General features: G+C 42.5%; 1 protein-coding gene across 1 annotated transcript in view; it reads right to left on the reverse strand.

Annotated features, from left to right (window-relative positions):
- Positions 1-4,922: 4,922 nt before the first annotated feature.
- LOC115103974 (tau-tubulin kinase 1-like) overlaps positions 4,923-20,687 on the reverse strand; it is a 46,632-nt gene continuing 30,867 nt past the window's right edge. The window contains exons 15-16 of the mRNA XM_029625055.2: positions 8,619-10,093; positions 4,923-8,278 (exon numbers count right to left, since the gene is read on the reverse strand). Of these exons, the coding sequence (XP_029480915.1) occupies positions 7,843-8,278; positions 8,619-10,093 (1,911 nt within the window). The 3' untranslated portion in view covers positions 4,923-7,842. The remainder of the gene's footprint in view (positions 8,279-8,618; positions 10,094-20,687) is intronic.

Raw genomic sequence — 20,687 nt, forward strand, 5'->3', positions numbered from 1 at the left:
ATTATTATTATTATGTTTAACAGACAGATGGCCTTGAGATAGAAGCTGTTTTTCAGTCTCTTGGTCCCAGCTTTGATGCACCTGTACTGACCTCGCCTTCTGGAAGATAGCGGTGTGAACAGGCAGTGGCTCGGGTGGTTGTTGTCCTTGATGATCTTTTTGGCCTTCCTGTGACATTGGATGGTGTAGGTGTCCTGGAGGGCAGGTAGTTTGCCCCCGGTGATGCGTTGTGCAGACCTCACTACCCTCTGGAGAGCCTTGCGGTTGTGGGCAGAGCAGTTGCCATACCAGGCGGTGATACAGCCCGACAGGATGCTCTCGATTGTGCACCTGTAAAAGTGTGAGTGTTTTTGGTGACAAGCCAAATTTCATCAGCCTCCTGAGGTTGAAGAGGCGCTGTTGCGCCTTCTTCACCACCCTGTCTGTGTGCGTGGACCATTTTTGTTTGTCCGTGATGTGTACGCCGAGGAACTCAAACTTTCCACCTTCTCTTCTACTGTCCCATCGATGTGGATAGGGGGGTGCTCCCTCTGCTGTTTACTGAAGTCCACGATCATCTCCTTTGTTTTTTTGACGTTGAGTGTGAGGTTATTTTCCTGACACCACACTCCGAGGGCCCTCATCTCCTCCCTGTAGGCCATCTCATCGTTGTTGGTAATCAAGCCTACCACAGTAGTGTCGTCTGCAAACTTGATGAATGAGTTGGAGGCGTGCATGGCCACGCATTCATGGGTGAACAGGGAGTACAGGAGAGGGCTGAGAACACACCCTTGTGGGGCCCCAGTGTTGAGGATCAGAGGGTTGGAGATGTTGTTCCCTACCCTCACCACCTTGGGGCGGCCTGTCAGAAAGTCCAGGACCCAGTTGCACAGGTTGGGGTCGAGACCCAGTGTCTAGAGCTTCATGATGAGTTTGGAGGGTGCTATGGTGTTAAATGCTGAGCCGTAGTCAATGAACAGCATTCTTACATAGGTATTCCTCTTGTCCAGATGGGTTAGGGCAGTGTGCAGTGTGATTGCATTTGCGTTATCTGTGGACCTATTGGGGCGGTAAGCAAATTGGAGTGGGTCTAGGGTGTCAGGTAGGGTGGAGGTTATATGGTCCTTGACTAGTCTCTCAAAGCACTTCATGATGAAGGAAGTGAGTGGCGACAGTCGTTTAGCTCAGTTACCTTAGCTTTCTTGGGAACAGGAACAATGGTGGCCCGCTTGAAGCATGTGGGAATAGCAGACTGGGATAGGGATTGATTAAATATGTCCGTAAAAACACCAGCCAGCTGGTCTGCGCATGCTCTGTGGACTCGGCTAGGGATGACGTCTGGACCTCTGCCTTGCGAGGGTTAACACGTTTAAATGTTTTACTCACGATGGCTGCGGTGACGAAGAGACTTCAGGTTTTGGTAGCGGGCCGTGACGGTGGCACTGTCCTCAAAGCAAGCAAAAAAGTTGTTTAGTTTGTCTGGGAGCAAGACATCGATGTCCGCAACGGGGCTGGTTTTCTTTTTGTTGTCCGTGATTGACTGTAGACCCTGCCACATACCTCTCGTGTCTGAGCCGTTGAATTGCGACTCTACTTTGTCTCTATACTGACGCTTAGCTTGTTTGATTGCCTTGTGGCGGGAATAGCTACACTGTTTGTATTTGGTCATGTTTCTGGTCGCCTTGACCTGATTAAAAGCAGTGGTTCGCGCTTTCAGTTTTGCGCGAATGCTGCAACTAATCCACAGTTTCTGGTTGGGGAAGGTTTTAATTGTCGCCGTGGGTACAACATCACCGATGCACTTGCTAATAAACTCGCTCACTGAATCAGCATATACATCAATGTTGTTGTTCGACGCTATCCGGAACATATCCCAGTCCACGGGATCGAAGCAATCTTGAAGCGTGGAATCAGATTGATCGGACCAACGTTGAACAGACCTGAGCACAGGCGTTTCCTGTTTTAGTTTCTGTCTATGGGCTGGGAGCAACAAAATGGAGTCATGGTCAGATTTGCCAAAAGGAAGGCGAGGGAGGGCTTTGTATGCGTAGGCGGAAGTTAGAGTAACAATGATCCAGAATTTTGCCAGCATTCAATATGCTGATCAAATTTAGGGAGCCTTGTTTCAGCAGATTAGCCTTGTTAAAATTGCCCAGCTACAATAAATGCAGCCTTAGAATATGTGGTTTCCAGTTTACATATGAAGTTCTTTCAGGGCCGTTGAGGTGTCTGCTTGGGGGGGATGTACACGACTGTGATTACAATCAAAGACAATTCTCTTGGCAGATAATGCAGTCGGCATTTGATTGTAAGGAATTTCACTAGCCAGGCAGCTAACAGGCAAGAAAGCTAGGGGTAAACAAACAATGAGGTAAGTATAATCAGACAGCATTACTGTCAGTATTGGAATGTCGGGTAACAAATTAGTGGCAGAATAAGTATAATTTGTTGCTGTGACAGCCAAATATGTTAATAACGACATGTGAGGCTGCTGAAAACGTTTATTGAAACTACATAAAATGGTCAGTAGTTTGCTTAGGATGACGCCAAAGTTATGCTAATTACAGTGGAGTAGCGGGAGTACCCTATGGCTGTCCCATCCTCGGGAGCTTGGTTACGTTAAAAACATCTTAAGGATCTGACCCTTTTTTTTAAATTTTCGCCCAAAATGACATACCCAAATCTAACAGCCTGTAGCTCACGTATTGAAGGAAGGATATGCATATTCTTGATACCATTTGAAAGGAAACACTTTGAAGTTTGTGGAAATGTGAAATTAATGTAGGAGAATATAACACAATAGATCTGGTAAAAGAAAATACAATTTTTAAAAAACCATCATCTTTGAAATGCAACAGAAATGTCATAATGTATTATTCCAGCCCGGGTGCAATTTAGATGTTGGCCACTAGATAGCAGCAGTGTATGTGCAATGCTTTAGACTGATCCAATGAACCATTGTATTTCTGTAAAAATGTTTGTATCAAGACTGCCCAAATGTGCCTAATTGATTTAGTAATAACTTTAAGTTATGTGCACAATAACTGTGCACTCTCCTCAAACAATGTAATAGCTACTGTAAATTGGAAAGTGCAGTTAGATTAACAAGAATTTAAGCTTTCTGCTAATATCAGATATGTCTATGTCCTGGGAAATGTTCTTGTTACTTACAACCTCATGCTAATCACATTAGCCTACGTTAGCTCAACCGTCCCGTGGGGGGGACCCACCAATCCTGAATTAAACCATGCCAGGCCTCGCTGTTTGTATCTATCAAATCAGATTTCCTCCCTCTTGCAAAGTTTGCGTCATCACCCCCTTCATTTGAGGAAGACGACTAATTTAATATTTTATTAATCAAATGTGTAAAAAATGTTAAATGTTAAAATATATCATATTGACATAATTGATTTTCAACTTCACGCAATGTGACACTTTTGTGTGACTTAATAATAGCACACCAAAGCACACCAAGACAGCATTAACGACAAGTAATAAAATAAAGACGGCACTTCTAAAAGCGTATTTGTGTCACCATAGCCTGCTGATTTTGCAAGACAACTTTTCTTTCCTTTTGATTACGACCCAAATGAAAATGTGGCACTTACTCTCCCATGGATTGATGTTTCAGCATTGTCTCAACGAAGAATTCGGCGTTCGTCTTGCAATGTGCTACATGCACGTGCAGTTACAAGCCTGCTAGAGTTAGCGGGAGGTGGACGAGCAATATCCATCATCATAGTATGGATGAAGCCTGAGCTGGAATGTGAAGCTAACTGAATGTGCATCTTCAGAAAACCCTCAGTAGATCCAGCTTGCGTTGTAGGATACCCTCTGGTCAACAAGATACAATATTGCCAACTCTCCAGTATCTTTGGTTTATTAGCTAACCCAACATTATTTCCCTAGTTCATTCATTCTCGCAAATCCTTTATTCCGGTATTCAGATTTTCATTGATGTAAATAATCCCATGAACTCTCTCTGCTCTCACTTGGTACATTTACATTCGCTCAGATTAATAGTTTGATTAATACGTTTACATGCTTTGCCAGAAGAATGATTTCCCTAATAATCCTGTTTACTTGGACACTTAAAATCAGGCTACTTGATGGGACTTTGATAAATGCAGAAAAATAGCCAATCAAAATAACCACAGTGACCATGTTATTTTTGGGAAGCATGTTGATTTTGAGTTCAGACACATTTTGTATGTGAAAACTATTTATAAGATGTATACTTTCAGTTTTTCCGAACTCACTAGGAGAACTCAAAAAGTGGGGCAGGGAGAAAGGGAGGCCTCCCTTCTACTTGATATCTCTCAGGTCTCATAGTTTCAGCTTTCAGTGCATATATAACAGAATTTAAAAAGGCAACTCCAAGAGACCATTAGTCTCAGCACAGTATTACACTGCAATGCATTGCAATTAAACATATTCCTATGTACGTAACTTGTATTATTTTCAATCTATTGCTTCTTGTTGGAATGGATCAAAAATTAATTTAATACTATTCAAATGTGGGTTATGTACTTGCTCAAGAATATTCTGATATGGAAAAGAATGTCAACATTTTTCACACCTGGCCTTTACGATTGGAGACAGACAATTAGAGAAGCTGCCTGTCCCTAAACTAGGGAGAGACTGGACTTACTGCTGTGAGGAAACGTGTGTGTCTGTGTGAAATGTACCATTTGATCTTGTGTATGGTATTCAACGACATGTCGTTTTTGTACACGTCTGTACTGTAACTTTACCCTTTCAAAATAAAATGTCCTAATTGTGGAAACACTTTAAAAAAACGTGTCTCTGAGTCAATTCACCCTGATAAGGAACCTTTCAGACCTACTAGGTTGCCCAGGATGGTTCAGTTCCAGTCCTAGAGGGCCGAAACCTTTTCTTCTACCTGGTACTTTATTGCACTCACCTGGTGTCACCTGGTGAATAAAGTCCCTGATTAGAAGGAGAGGATGAAAACAATAAGTAGTCCTTTCTAGGGGCGATGGTTAGATCTGGCAAACAGTGTAGAAATGAAACCGGAGATAGTCATTCCACATGACCATTATTTAACTTTATCTCAGTGCCCTGCAACTGTAGGTTTCATTTGCCCAATACAAACACAAAACATGGGTTCCAATGATCCACCAATCATGTCATTGTCAGAACATTAAAAAGGTAGGTATCTATCACTCAAAGTTAACGCTATTTTTCTCATGCGTAAAAAAACAAACAAAAAACAGGCCAACATTGTTCAACAGAAGAGGAAAGACAAAATATACAGGTTGTTTTCGCAAGGTAAAAAATAAAAATGTATTTTTCAAGAAATTATCATATTATATACACTTTTGAACATAAATATAATCAAACACCCCAAAAATGAAATGATATAAAGCATGCCCATTGTCACACACTAACAAGGAGGCCAGCAATATTACTTCTGCGTTCTCTTAATATTGGCAGTAATCTACCCCATAATCCAACCTTTTAACACATCTGACCAGAGTTGGGAATGATTTTGGCCTTTGCATCCTATCAGAATTGGTTATCGCGTCAGACCATTAGAAGATTGAGAGTGTCGTACATTTCCTTAACATTAGTCAACTTATCAAAAGTGTTTGTGATATCTATACCATGCAATATAAAGTGAGCAGAATATTGTCGGTGATAACTTAGTATATCGGTGTGAGAAGCTTGTGAGTTGAGAAAGATTACAACTTGGCTTGCAAAGGGATCATGATGACCGACTTTGTTCAAATTAATTTCTTGCATGTAGGATGCTGAATCCACAAACCTCAGAAACAAAAGGAAAATGTATCCAATGCACCAGTGGATAGCGTACACATAGCACCATGGTAGCATCGCTCCTCGTGACATTGACTATTTAACTGGAAGCTCATGAAGATGGTTCCGTATGGTTCCTCTTGTAAAAGTTGTTGTCATGGTCTAGTTAGTAGAGGTACAGTGGGACAAAAAAGTATTTAGTCAGCCACCAATTGTGCAAGTTCTCCCACTTAAAAAGACGAGGCCTGTAATTTTCATCATAGGTACACTTCAACTATGACAGACAAAATGAGAAAAAAAATCCAGAAAATCACATTGTAGGATTTTTAATGAATTTATTTGCAAATTATGGTGGAAAATAAGTATTTGGTCACCTACAAACAAGCAAGATTTCTGGCTCTCACAGACCTGTAACTTCTTCTTTAAGAGGCTCCTCTGTCCTCCACTCGTTACCTGTATTAATGGCACCTGTTTGTTCTTGTTATCAGTATAAAAGACACCTGTCCACAAACTCAAACAGTCACACTCCAAACTCCACAATGGCCAAGACCAAAGAGCTGTCAAAGGACACCAGAAACAAAATTGTAGACCTGCACCAGGCTGGGAAGACTGAATCTGCAATAGGTAAGCATCTTGGTTTGAAGAAATCAACTGTGTGAGCAATTGTTAGGAAATGGAAGACATACAAGACCACTGATAATCTCCCTCGATCTGGGGCTTCACGCAAGATCTCACCCCGTGGGGTCAAAATGATCACAAGAACGGTGAGCAAAAATCCCAGAACCACACGGGGGGACATGCAGAGAGCTGGGACCAAAGTAACAAAGCCTACCATCAGTAACACACTACGCCGCCAGGGACCCAAATCCTGCAGTGCCAGACATGTCCCCCTGCTTAAGCCAGTACATGTCCAGTCCCTTCTGAAGTTTGCTAGAGAGAATTTGGATGATCCAGAATAAGATTGGGAGAATGTCATATGGTCAGATGAAACCAAAATATAACTTTTTGGTAAAAACTCAACTCGTCGTGTTTGGAGGACAAAGAATGCTGAGTTGCATCAAAAGAACACCATACCTACTGTGAAGCATGGGGGTGGAAACATCATGCTTTGGGGCTGTTTTTAGGTTTGAAACTGGTAATGGACCTATCCGTGTTTATAACACGTTTCCTAGCTTCAGTTGTTAAACTGTAAACAGGAGATTATATGGGACAGTAGGTGACACTTGAAGGTTCTAGTTTTATATCATGTTTGCCTGACTAGTAGAGAACAATAACTCATCGAAGGCTAACGTTTAACTGAATATACTGTTTTAATGTTATTTACGAACGCTCCGAGACTGAGATGTCGCAGTGGTCGCTGCTCTCCTTTGCGGTTTGACCTCTGGAAGACATGATGTTAAAGTGGGAAGTCTCGGAGATGTGGACAAAGGTGAGCTCACGACTGATCCGTGTAAAGGAAAGAATGAATGGGGCCATGTATCGTGAGATTTTGAGTGAAAACCTCCTTCCATCAGCAAGGGCATTGAAGATGAAACGTGGCTGGGTCTTTCAGCATAACAATGATCCCAAACACACCGCCCGGGCAACGAAGGCTGCTCTAGAGGAGATCTGCATGGAGGAATGGGCCAAAATACCAGCAACAGTGTGTGAAAACCTTGTGAAGACTTACAGAAAACGTTTGACCTCTGTCATTGTCAACAACGGGTATTTAATAACAAAGTATTGAGATAAACTTTTGTTATTGACCAAATACTTATTTTCCACCATAATTTGCAAATAAATTCATAAAAAATCCTACAATGTGATTTTCTGGATTTTTTCCCCCTCATTTTGTCTGTCATAGTTGAAGTGTACCTATGATGAAAATTACAGGCCTCTCATCTTTTTAAGTGGGAGAACTTGCACAATTGGTGGCTGACTAAATACTTTTTTGCCCCACTATACATGGTTTGGATCAAAGTAGGTAAAAAAAGATGGGAAACCGCGTCAGTCTTAATTTGGGTCCGGGCTGGAGCTTTTTGAAGCATTGAGTCTTTCTAAGGACAACAGAGAAGCATATGCGTTTCTTCCCAGTGAATCTGTTTACTATCTCGTGGCAGCCATCTTGTCACCTGTGCTTTGTTTCGCTTTGGCAGGGCCCGTGGATTTGGCTCGGATTCTGGCAGGCATAGCGGTGGACACCTGGGTAAAGGTGTCCTGTGAGTTGGCCCGTTTTATGCTGGTAGTAGTAGTAGTAGTATTAGCCCTGGGCTGGAGGGGAGGGGCAGTTGTGGGCCGGACAGAGAGGGACTGTCTAGTTGAATGGAGACGCTGGGGGGAGGGGCTGTCTGACCTGCAGTGGGAGGTGCTTAAGCTGCGTTGGGTCACGAAAACGCAGCGCATGGGCATTCGGGGGCTGCCGCAGGGCTGGGCGGGGACAGGACAGGGCCTTGGACAGGAGGACGAAGAGGAGCCGGTCTGCAGAGGTTTAGACCGCCTCTGGGTTGGGAGAGTGCTTAGTCCTATTTTCTGAACTTGGAGCCTGAAATGAGAATAGGTGGAATAAGAGTTAATCCTTCCCCTCGGAAACCTTTGATAAGTCATCATTTTCAAGTGTTTTCACAAAAATCATAAAACTTTACAGTAACATGACACTTTTCAACTAATCAAATTAAGCTTAGGTCATAAACAAGATAAATCAGACCATCTTTGACAGAAATGGCAATGGCTAAACTCTTGATGTTTGGCACCGCAAAGAAGAGTTCTCATAAATTATAGTAAAACAATCAAGGGTCTTTTCGTTTAATATTGTAACCAATGAGCCATACAATGTTAGAATGTTATGTTTGCAAACATGTTTGCATGTTGTGAAGACTACCTACCCATTACCAAAGGTGGATGCATCTCTACAAATGCCCGATCCTGGCAGAGCGAGAGGAGAGGACACGGCGGCCAGCAGCCACCCTGAGGGCCTCTTGATGGGGGTGACAGGCCTGGGAATCCTGCTGTGCCAGTCCGTCTGGCCCTGGTCCCCTCCAGCCCCTGCCCTGGCCTTCAGACAGGACCTCCTCCTGGCCAGAGACTCGTCCGAGACATGGGTGTCTTCCTCCGAGCCGGTAGTGGAGAGCGTCTCGGAGGCCCTCCCGTCGCCGGAGGACAGCGAGGAGGATGTCCCCGAGGGCAGCCTCATGCAGCGGCCCTGCTGCTTCTGCACCACCAGGCGTGCCAGGTCCAGTTTCCGGGCTCTCTTCTGTAGTTGTGCCCGGGCAGAGAGCGAGGCTGAACGCTCCGAGCCTGTGCCCTCTTCAGACAGTAGAACCGGGATGTGGCTTTTTATCCTCCGCCTGAGGGTGGTATGTGGTAGTTCAGTGTTGGCAATACCTTCGGTAGACAATGGCCCCTTGTTGGAATCTACAGAGAGAGTTTTGTGTTCCAGAATGGGCGACATGGCTTCCGGGACAGGCTCCAACGACTTGACGAAGACCAGCGGTGGGCGGTCGTCCGGTTTGGTGCGCGTGACACCATTCTCCAGGGTCACGTCTGGGATAGAATGGGCTTGGGGCTCTCTGGAAGGACTCTGGGATTCCTCACCCTTTTCGACATGTCTGGTCTGTTCACGGGTGTCTCCTTCCCATGGTGAGGCCTCCTGGGTAACGACTGAGATGTCGCAGTGGTCGCTGCTCTCCTTTGCGGTTTGACCTCTGGAAGACATGATGTTAAAGTGGGAAGTCTCGGAGATGTGGACAAAGGTGAGCTCAACTTTGGTGAAGGGGGGAGATGCGGGGGCGATAGGGGTGGATGGCTTCAAGTCCGACCTCAGTGTGAAGGAGAGCTCTGGCTGGCTGCCCGCACCCACCAGAGGCATATCGTTCCTAGGGGTAGAGGCAGACGGTGTCCCGAAGTCAACCTCGAGCAGGACGTGTTCTCCCCCAGTGGATGGAGACTTCTGGGTATCCCCCGGCGAGAACAGAACCAGGGTCTTGGAGCCGTCCTCAAAGTCAGGGTCAGCATCTGCGGCTGAGGCGGGTTCCCGGGGGCCGGCCATGAGGGTGTCAGGGGCCCCATCCTGGCTCCGCTCTGTACTTTTTTGGCTGGCCTCGCTGTTCGACTCACTCTTGGACACATCATCGTCCCGCGGGCTCTGGGGCTCCTGGACCTCGTTCTCTGCCGACAGAGCTGCTGGGAAGGTTCGCCGCTGAGGAAGGGTGCCGGTCAGCATGACAGTGAGGAAGTCGGCCCTCTTGACCTGGAGCTGGGGAAGGATGTGGAAATACTCCTTCTCATCCATCTGGCCCTTGGTCCTGACGTCTGGACAGGGCTGATATAGGCCATTGTGCTCAGTCAGAGACATGATCATCTACAAAAGATGCAATTAAATAATTACTTTTACAAGAGGCATGCTGGAAATATGGTCAAGGCAAAAAATATAAAACCACAACTATTTTGGAAGATATGGCTCGTGTCACATGATGTAAATGGGGACAAAACTGTGAAAACACCCAAGATTGTGTAATGTGAACATATCTAAGATAAATTCATAAAAGAACGAAACGAGGGACAGCATGTTCCCCCCCCAAACAATTTAATGTTTTTTTTGGTTATTCACAGGCTTTTAAAGATTGTCTAGATTACATACATTTTTAGAAAAGGCACAAAAATGCTTTGAAGAGTTTTCCCTTTTAGATACACAGTCCAATATCTTGTAATTTTCAAGTGTTTCCCTTCATAAAGATTTGACACACAGTACTGTAGTATATACACACTAAAACCAACTATCTTGCATGCTACTACAGATGAACTGAGAACTCAGTAGTCAGACTGGTTAAAATTACATCTTTTCAACCAGTTTTAATGTTAAAAATACATAATTTCAACCAGTTTTGCCCATTGGGAATGGAATATTTATTGAGTTGTATGTACATACGTTTTGTTGATTTACAAAAGGTTTAAAATACATGCTTTTACCTGTAAATATTACAAGCAGACTGTGCAATTGTATTGTGATACAAAAAAATGCTTAGACATGTATATACAGTGTATAGTACATCTAAAAGACAGTCATGGATCACGCTTGACAAATACTACAGTTATAATCACTACTATTTCTTTCTTTGACAATTCTATCATACAGTACCTTCTACTATCTCATGAGCCCTTTATTGCCAGTATTTTCAAGAGCTGACAAACAGAGACAATGAATAAGCCAGTGTCTCCAAATGTGACGATGAATGCTCATTCATTAACAAAATTTTGACAGAAATCTGTCCATTTCTTTAGGTTGTGCATGTGAATTTACTGAAATGAAGATGAGTGTTTTTTGAGGGACACCAAATAAAATAAGCATACAGAAACTTAATAGATTATCCAAATTGGTCCTTGCAGCTTCATTGAACAAATTCATAACATCTATCTCCTCAAATGCAATCAATCACATAATGCACTATACCCTGTTTTTCTAAAAAAAATATGTATGGATATCCACTTTTCAAATCTGGTCAGATGAAAAACTATGTACTGTACAACTTCAAGTAATAGACCGAGGCATTTGTGTGCCTACATTAGAGCCCTGCACTGGCATACATTTTGTAAACCTAAACCCATTTTAAGCCCAAACGGTTGTTTCTGACAAATTTCAGGCCCTAACCAAACGCAAAATCAGAAATAACCTCCGTTAGTGTCCATTAGCTGCTCGTCTTTCTGTCACTCGCTCCCTGCGCTGCTGCATGCACTCTGAATGCCTGTCCATACGACTCCGTGCATGCGGCTCTGTGCATGTGCAAAGCCTCTGCTTGCTGTTCTGCACAATGACTAGCTACTTTTCGTCACTCTAAACCCAAGGAACACTATTTTCAGTAAAGTAATCTCTCCTGTAGACTCAAACAAATGTCTTGTCTTATATTTGACGAGGTTGAAGCACTTCTGACACCATGATATGTACTGCGCAGCAGAGCAGAAGCAAATGGCTCAGCTTCAAAATGTTAATGATCAATTTAGTGATACCCGTACCCTAGTTATTTTTTTCATTTCCTGCACTAATGTGTTATCATCTACACACTGTCAAGTTTCTTGTCTTAAAATGCCTCTATTTAAATTATAAAAATACAACTTTTCTTTGACAGAATAATTATTATCCTATTTGACTGTTCATTTTCGGCAGTTCTTATTTTCTCTGGGGGTCTGTACTCCCGATGTTGACTGTTTTTGTGCTTGCCAGTTAAGCTAGCAGTTCTCGGCTGTTAGCAGCCAACGGCTAGCAGTTGCTGACTGGCAACAAAGATGGATGACTGTCATAATTTTTTGAAGTCATTAATTGCTGAATTATTTAATGTAACGAATCAAATATGAAACCTTGTACACAATTCATGGTAACCGTAAACAATTCATTTAGACCCGACGTTCATTTGAAACACGCGTTTATTTGCTGAAATGTGTGCCGTTGCCCAGCTATTAAAAAGGGACAGGCGGCTATTTGAGACTGCGTTTAATTGAAGTTTTACGGTACATCTTCATTTTCAGTAAATGTTCCTTATGGAGATGCATAAAATATTCAAGTCATTCAACACCTAAGACTTATAGACTGAAAACACTCTTTCAAATTCTAGGCTATGGTTGACAAAAATTACTCTGCAACCAAGTCACGCTTTTATATTAACTCAACTTGAAAGCCTAAGGGTTAGGGGACTTTGAGCATACAGTATACTTTACATGTGCAGTGGCTTTGTGTAATGTTATATGTGATATTATGTTACACAGGTATCACATCTATGGCATTTTCAATCACTCTTAGTCCATGGCTAAAAGGGATTTCTGCCGCAGTAAACAGTTTACAATATTTCACAACAGACACTTTGCCCATGTCCTGTGGATTTCACAGCAGATCTCTCAACCTATACTGCCATCTAGGTTGGACACGCAGCCTTGTGGAACAAATCATTTTTCAGAATATAGGACAGGATATGCAGAACATATGGAAGAGGTGCTCATGTATCAGTGACGTGAACCGAATATGTTTAACTTGCAATCTGATAAATTAAAATAAGAAGGTGCGAATCACAGTCCCTCTTCGCTGCAACTTGAAATTCATTTTTGATCCGTGAGTATACTCCAAGTCAATATTCACATAATAAATAATAAGGAATTGCACGCCCACAAATTGAGGAAAACAAACATTCTTTCGTTCGTCGTTGATTTTTAGTTATACAGAAATAACAAAACATGCCGAAAAGCTGCTGTGTTGTTCAATGTACATGTAAACAGGTAAAAGAAATCCCAATTTATGGTTTGCATTGCTCCCACGTTGGGAAATAGAGCCTGCGAGAAGAGCCCTGTGGCTTCAGGCTATTTGGTGTGGGAGAGTGGGAAATGTGGGGAGCCGGTGTCCAAGTATGCTACACATAGCTATGTGTATGGAAAACATTTCCTCACAGGTAAGACAGTTAACTTGTTAAATATAGTCTGCTTGTAACTCCATTCACTACTTGTAGCTGTATAGTCTGTGTTGGCTAGCTTAATGTCGCGGTCGGTAGCTAGCTAGCACTCACTCACACGGCCGCTAGCACCGTCATGAAAAGGGGCATGAGGGAAGCCCTACAATATTCTGTTTTTAAGTAGGCAATGTTGAAAAGTAATCTTTAGACATATTGTACTTTTCTTAAATGTAGTTTTGTAATTGACTAAAACAAGCAGACAAGAAAAGTGTGTTTGAAGGCTCATGTTTTTGCTGTGAGCCAATAGGGTAACCTAGGTAACCCACAGGTGAGCAGGGCCGGGACATTCTATCTAATAACTCACAGAAAACAAAATACTGGGTTTTTCCACCAATTGGGTGCCCTTTGAGTAGTATAACTTAGTCAAATATAACCTGATTTCACCAAATTAATAGTTTCACCATATCAAACGAGAGTTCAGTTAACAGGGTTGACCTTAAAATGAGGGACAGAGGCACATAAACCACTGATCACATTAAATATATAATAATCTTTCAGAAATCAACATAACTTATAGCTTTACAATGATGGTGTAGACTTGGGATTTTTTTGGGTTAAGATGGTTAAAATCTTCCTAAATTCTGAAGAATTTGAAGGACCTTTCAAAATGCTGGCACTTCAGAACGTCTTTATTCATATTATAAAACAGACTTGTTGAATTGTCCATGTGATCTATTTTAAAGGGTACTTCATTGAATATTACAGGCTTTTAGAATTCAATATTAGTGCACAATTATTATAATTGTTTTATTTTATTTTGTACTTTTACCCCCAATTTCGTGATATCGAATTGGTAGTTACAGTTTTGTCCCATCGCTGCAACTCCCCTACGGACTTGGGAGAGGCGAAGGTCGAGAGCCATGAGTCCTCCGAAACATGACCCTGCCATGCCGTATTGCTTCTTGACACACTGCTTTCTTAACCCGGAAGCCAGCCGCACCAATTTGTTGGAGGAAACAGTCTAGCTGGCGACCGAAGTCAGCTTGCAGGCGCCCGGCCCACCACAAGGAGTCGCCAGAGCCAGGTGGGACAAGGGAAAAACATAAAGGGACGCAAAAGGCACTCATTTAATAGAACAACCCTACTATACATTCATAGCCAGAGTTTGATCTTATCATGCAAATAGGGTTAGAAATATGAAAACAGTCTTGTACAATACAATTTCTCTGCAAGTCAATTTCAAAATTGTCTGCGTTATTTTTAGAGTTCAGTGACAATGTTTGACATCCTGTTTTGATTGAGCGTATTATGGGGAGATTTGTTTTACCGAGAACGGACAAAAAAGTTGAAAAAACAATATGTTTTTTAATAGCAGTGCCAATAATGTCAAGGAACAATTTGCATATGTGCAAAATTATGTTTGGAGTTAGCAGCTAATCCACTCTCAGTACATTCACTGAGTAGTGCTCGCTGCGTGGTGCTACACACAAAACGACTAGCATGATTTGCAGAAAATCGTCGAACCAAAGCAGCGGGAAATTAACTGATGGAACAGTTATCTTTTCTAATCAGAGACAGAGGCGACATTCAGAGAGGGATGCTTGCTTGCTTCTTAGTGCTGTTAAGTAAATGCAAAATGTCTTAAATGCTAAGCTTGGCAAAAGTAAAAGTGGTGCATATTTTGTAAGCGTAGCCCTTTAGCGCATTCACAAAAGCAATCATAAAAGAAACACAAGATCCTACTCATTGAGAAGACCAAATAAGAAGGCTGCATGTGGTTATGCCATTTCAGAAACATAGTAGTGTCGTTCCTCTTCACAATTGTTTCAGCAAAACAGGGAACACAAAGCCAAGAGATACACGGTTATTACAAGAAGACATCAGTAAAATATCAGCATAAAACATTCATTAGATGTTGAAAAGACGTCCAAAAAAACTTGCTGTGTAGCAAAATCAGCATACAGTGCAGTGTGAAGCCTGTGATGTCACGGGTCTGAGGTGTAATTCTATACAATTAATTTCTATACTGTACATTTTGTCACTTGGCTACATCTACAATGCATGCCCTTTACATTAGAACTGCTACCCACTTAAGGGTCTGTTACCTCATTGGTTTTTCCGTTGGAGAGAAAGTGGCATAAAATGAGTGTGGAAATAACCAATACTCTCCCTGGTCTCCTTTCCTCTTAACCTTGTTTCTCCAAAATGGCGTAACATTTTTTTTCCCCAAGCACCCTTAGCATATCTTATGTATTGCGTTTCTCATCTTTTGCATCAATATTTTCTACCTGGGCCCAATAGTGACCATGTTCTCCTGTTAAGTCCTTTATAAAGTGCAACAGTGAGGTACAGTACTCAACGGACAATGTAGAAAGAAGTGCTATGTTGATGACTTATCTACACAAATATACTGTCACATACAACAGTCGATCCTGATATACAGTATGTAGCTCACTTCACTGCAAAAATGCACACCAAAACCCACAGAATTCCAATGGCATTTTTGGCTAATTTTGGCTACTTTAATGAATGGTTATGTCATTCGAATGAATGGTTTATGCTATTCTGCAAGAAGATAGATAACACAAAGCCCCCCAGTGCAATCCAAACCCTGGCATTATCGATCTATAACAATGATACAGTTGAAGAGCTGAGCCAATGCAATGGCAGAGATGCCATTCTATGGAGCTTAAACTGTAAGTGCCTGAACTACTTTGGAACCAGATTTCATTTCATAAAACACAGCTGTTTGCATAATACCTGCCTGACATCACAGCTCCTCTAGTTTAGCAGAAGTCCACCCTAACCACTGGTCCAGGGTCTACCCTCCTTATGGTTAAGGATAGGATTCAGTGTTGGGTGATCTTATCCTATATCTGTGGTTAGAGACAACTTCTATCTCAAGCAGGAAAACCACCGTCTCTCTGGGTATTACTTTATACGTGCAAGTTTTCCTCCGTCAACATTCACACATAGCAGCTTTGCTACCGATTCCAGACGGTGACGTGATTTCACATTATGACCAAACAAACTTCAGTCAACTGTGAAATAACTACTAGGGTGATCTGAAGCTGGAAACAACGTCAGCACAAGACCTGTTCATCGGGAGCTTCATGAAATGGGTTTCCATGGCCGAGCAGCTGCACACAAGCCTAAGATCACCATGCACAATGCCAAGCATCAGCTGGAGTGGTGTAAAGCTCGCCACCATTAGACTCTGGAGCAGTGGAAACGTGTGGAGTGATGAATCACACTTCACCATCTGGCAGTCCAACGGACGAATCTGGGTTTGGCGGATGCCAGGATGCCAGTTTGGTGGAGGAGGAATAATGGCCTGGGTCTGTTTTTCATGGTTCGGGCTAGACCCCTTAGTTCCAGTTAAGGGATATCTTAACGCTACAGCATTCAATGACATTCTATACGATTCTGTGCTTTCAACAGTTGGGGGAAGGCCATTTCCTGTTTCAAAGTAACAATGCCCCTGTGCACAAAGCGAGGTCCCTACAGAAATGTTTTGTCGTTGTGGAAGAACTTGACTGGTCTGTACGGAGTCCTGACCTCAAACCCATCACCTTTGGGATGAATTGGAAAGCCGACTGCAAGCCAGGCCTAATCGCCCAACATCAGTGCCCGGCCTCACTAATGCTCTTTTAAAAAAAAAATATTTTACCTTTATTTAACTAGGCAAGTCAGTTAAGAACAAATTCTTATTTTCAATGACGGCCTAGGAACAGTGGATTAACTGCCTGTTCAGGGGCAGAACGACAGACTTCCGGTTACTAGTCCAACACTCTAACCACTAGGCTACCATGCCGCCCCGCCTCTTGCGGCTGAATGGAAGCAAGTCCCCGCAGCAATGTTCCAACATCTTGTGGAAAGACTTCCCAGAAGAGTGGAGGCTGTTATAGCACCAAAGGGGGGACCAACTCCATATTAATGCACATGATTTTGGAATGAGATGTTCGACGAGCAGTTTGTCATGTATTGTAGCACATGTTAATAAATGCTATGTCACATAACTGAATTAAGAACAGTTATATGAAAGGAGTTTTCACCATTTCTTGCATCATAACGTTCGAATCATGTTACTGTAGCAACAAGCTTTTAAAAAACCTCAAATACATAACAAGTTTAAATTCTCAGCAACAAAAGAGTGATCAAATTAAGATTGTACATCTATACAGTACATTGAACTCAACCACGATAACGCTTGTCGTAAAAACATGACACTGAATATTAGAGAAAGGGAGTTTTCCTATTGCAAAACCCCACGCCTAATATCCTCACCCTTCAAAAGCCTGCCTAACCCATTGCTCCAGCATTTCAACACATAGAAAGCATGGATATGCCAGCAACCGACAGACAAAAAAACACCTCTATAAAGTACACCAAAAGCAAGATAAGACATATAGAAAAGCGCCCTGTGCGATGAACATACAGAAGCGGAAATATTTCTGTTTACACTCCACAAGAACTAGCCTGGTCCCACATCTGTTTGTGCTGTCTTGCCATGGTCATTTTTATGGTTACGGACGTGACAATGATCATAAGTGTTGGCAAGACTCCACAAACAAATCTGGGACCAAGCTACACAAGATCAGTGTGTAGACTGCAGAGCACTTATAGTGCATTTACATGCCTTCTCTGGGGAATAATTTAACTCTGATGCTTTGTCACAAGACCCTCGTAACAGTGTCAGGAGCATGACATAAATGACGCCTTGGGATAAACAAGGACAACTTATGACTCTACATTGTTACGGCACCGTTGATAAAGTAGCTGGGCTAGTATGTACCTAACTCACAGTTTCTGTTGTGACTGCTTAAAGTCAGCTATCATTAGAGGCAGTAACTGCTTATGACATCTATATGTCATTATCATGACAGTGCACATAGATCTTACGAGGAAATATTATTTAAGGAAAGTGTGGTAACTCTTAACTTGTAGCTTGCAGGTATAAAGCTTTATTACTAGTTAAAAGCATGTATGAGCCTTTATAATGACTTACATTGCATTATAACCTCATCATAATGCATTATAACCTCATCATAACGCATTATACCTGCACGGGCAAACTGCGATTGGTACATCCATTTTAATATATACCCATTGAATCTTAAAGAATATAACTTATAATTGCTCAGTTCAACTGTCGTACCCCATCAGAAGCCAAAATATACGCTTGGTTTACTCCATTGTTTGTAAACAACGTAATTGTTAAACAGCATCCAAAGCTAAAACTACAAGTTTGATATCATGGATCTTCATTCCTTGCATCTATAGCTCTGTCTAGGAATTGAAGAATAGTTCTTCATTCCCATCCCTCAGCTGTTTACCAAAACAGTGGTGGGGTGTCCGCCTTGTTATTGTTTGATCAGAAGAGGACTGGCCACCCATCATAGCCTGGTTCCTCTCTAGGTTTCTTCCTAGGTTCTGGAATTTCTAGGGAGTTTTCCTAACCACGTGCTTCTACACCTGCATTGCTTGCTGTTTGTGGTTTTAGGTTGGGTTTCTGTACAGCACTTTGAGATATCAGCTGATGTAAGAAGGGCTTTATAAATTTGATTTGATCTACAGATTGCCCCTTTAAGCAAAGTGTTACCGAAAGCGTTACTGGATTCCTTTAGCTACGCATTGCCGACATGACCTGCATTTGACGACAATCCCACAAGCCTGCAGCATGAATGGAAAAAGAATGCAATGAATGTTGAACAGTCTCTTAACAGTCTCAGTTTTGTGACTCCTCCTCCGCACAGTACCATTAAATGATGAAGAGGGAAAGGGGAAACCTCAAGTTTACACTTCCATCACTTTTTACTCAAATTGCACGTGCAACTCTGACTTTGCAAGGAGCAGACTTTTATGAGTTTATTAAGTGAAAAATATTTTGCCATTAGCACTTTTCATCTCTTCCTATTCACTTTTTTAAAGTTAGTTAAATTAAAGTGAGTTGTTTGAACTGTGTTTTAGTTCAGTATGTTTGTGTGTGTCTGAAAGATAATGTGTGTGCAAGCGTGGATGTGTTTGTGTTCTAACCAACCCGTCAAAATAGGGCTCTTTGGGTTTCAAACTGCGAGTATGTCCCTGTGTATGTACATAATGGGTGAAAACGAGTATACGCTAATGCATTTTGGCATGCAGAGTGCCCCACCCCTCAGCTTGTGTTCTTATTCATGAGCTTGGCAAGCAATTGCTGGATTTGCGTGCGCGACACGTTCAGAACCGAGTGCCTGCTCCGTGGGCTGCCAGGGCTCTGCAGGGGAGCGTGGCGCCGGTGTGTGGAAGAGTTCATGTGAGCGGGGCTGCTCTCGGCTGAGCGGCTCCGCTGGATGAAGGACCCTCCGGGGTGCGGGTACTGCTCCGTCTCCAGCGTGGATGATGAGAAGACGTAGGAGGCCAGCCTCCGCAGCTGATTGGGCCTCGGGTGGTGCCTGTCATCCTCCAGCTGCAGAAGAGACCAATCAGAAAACAGAAGGAGGGGATTAGGATGGAAGGGGGAGGGACAACAAGGTCATGCTAACAGACTATAGACCAGTAATTGGTTCACGTTTCAACTCATGAAACGGCTTCATTTCCTTGTCTTCTTACCCTTCCTCACCAGTATTCTAAAAGGATTAGATAGTTGAGAGTTATAGGCTTGGGAGTTCAACTATCCAGTACCTTTCAGGTCAGCTGATAAGAGGGTAAAAGAAGGAGACAAGAAAAGGGATCCATATGGAGTATTGGAACATATCTTGTCATACATCTCTCCTTCCCTGTGTGCATGCTGTAAGGGCTCTCGGATGTAGTCCAGAGAGAAACAGGGAGAGGAAGACTCTATGGGTGCCATTACAGCAGAGGCATTACAGTATGCTAAAATGATAGAAGACAGTATTCTACAAAACAGTTAAGTAGATTGCCAGATTGGAAGCAAATGAGAGTAGGTTTCCGTTTGTCTCATAATCGAGGCACAGAGCACGCATTCCCCAACAATGGCATTAAAAACACGCACAAGTACTGCACATGTTCTTCTAGTATGTAAACACATTGAACCTGGGAAAATGCCTGGACACGATCAAATTTCATTACACTCAATTTGACTAAAAGTCGAAAAAAAAAAATCACCATTGGAAAATGCAAAATGAATAACACAAAATATAGATGGTCTCATCAAGCACACGAAACACAAACACACAACGAAGGAAAGGGGATAAATATGGCTCAACAAAAAAAGGAGGAGTTCGGAACAGAAACTAATTAAGAAAAAAACAACAGAAGTAAGGACTATCCTAAACTGTGCTTACCCCAAAACACCACTTTATTTCTTCGCTTGTTGTTCCCATGGCACCCTCGCTTTTTCTCCTCTGGGTGAGTGCAACTTGACATACTGTACTTTTAAGTGATAGGTTGAGCAAATGCATCAGTTATGTCAAGGAAGAGGTCGCAGGGCAAATAAAACGAGGGTCCTTGATCATGTTTGCGATAGCAAGGCCTGCCGTACTAGGCATTTGCAGTGAAATCACAAATAAGGCTGGTAAAACGTGA

Source organism: Oncorhynchus nerka, linkage group LG21 (assembly GCF_034236695.1).
Source record: "Oncorhynchus nerka isolate Pitt River linkage group LG21, Oner_Uvic_2.0, whole genome shotgun sequence".
NCBI lineage: Eukaryota > Metazoa > Chordata > Actinopteri > Salmoniformes > Salmonidae > Oncorhynchus > Oncorhynchus nerka.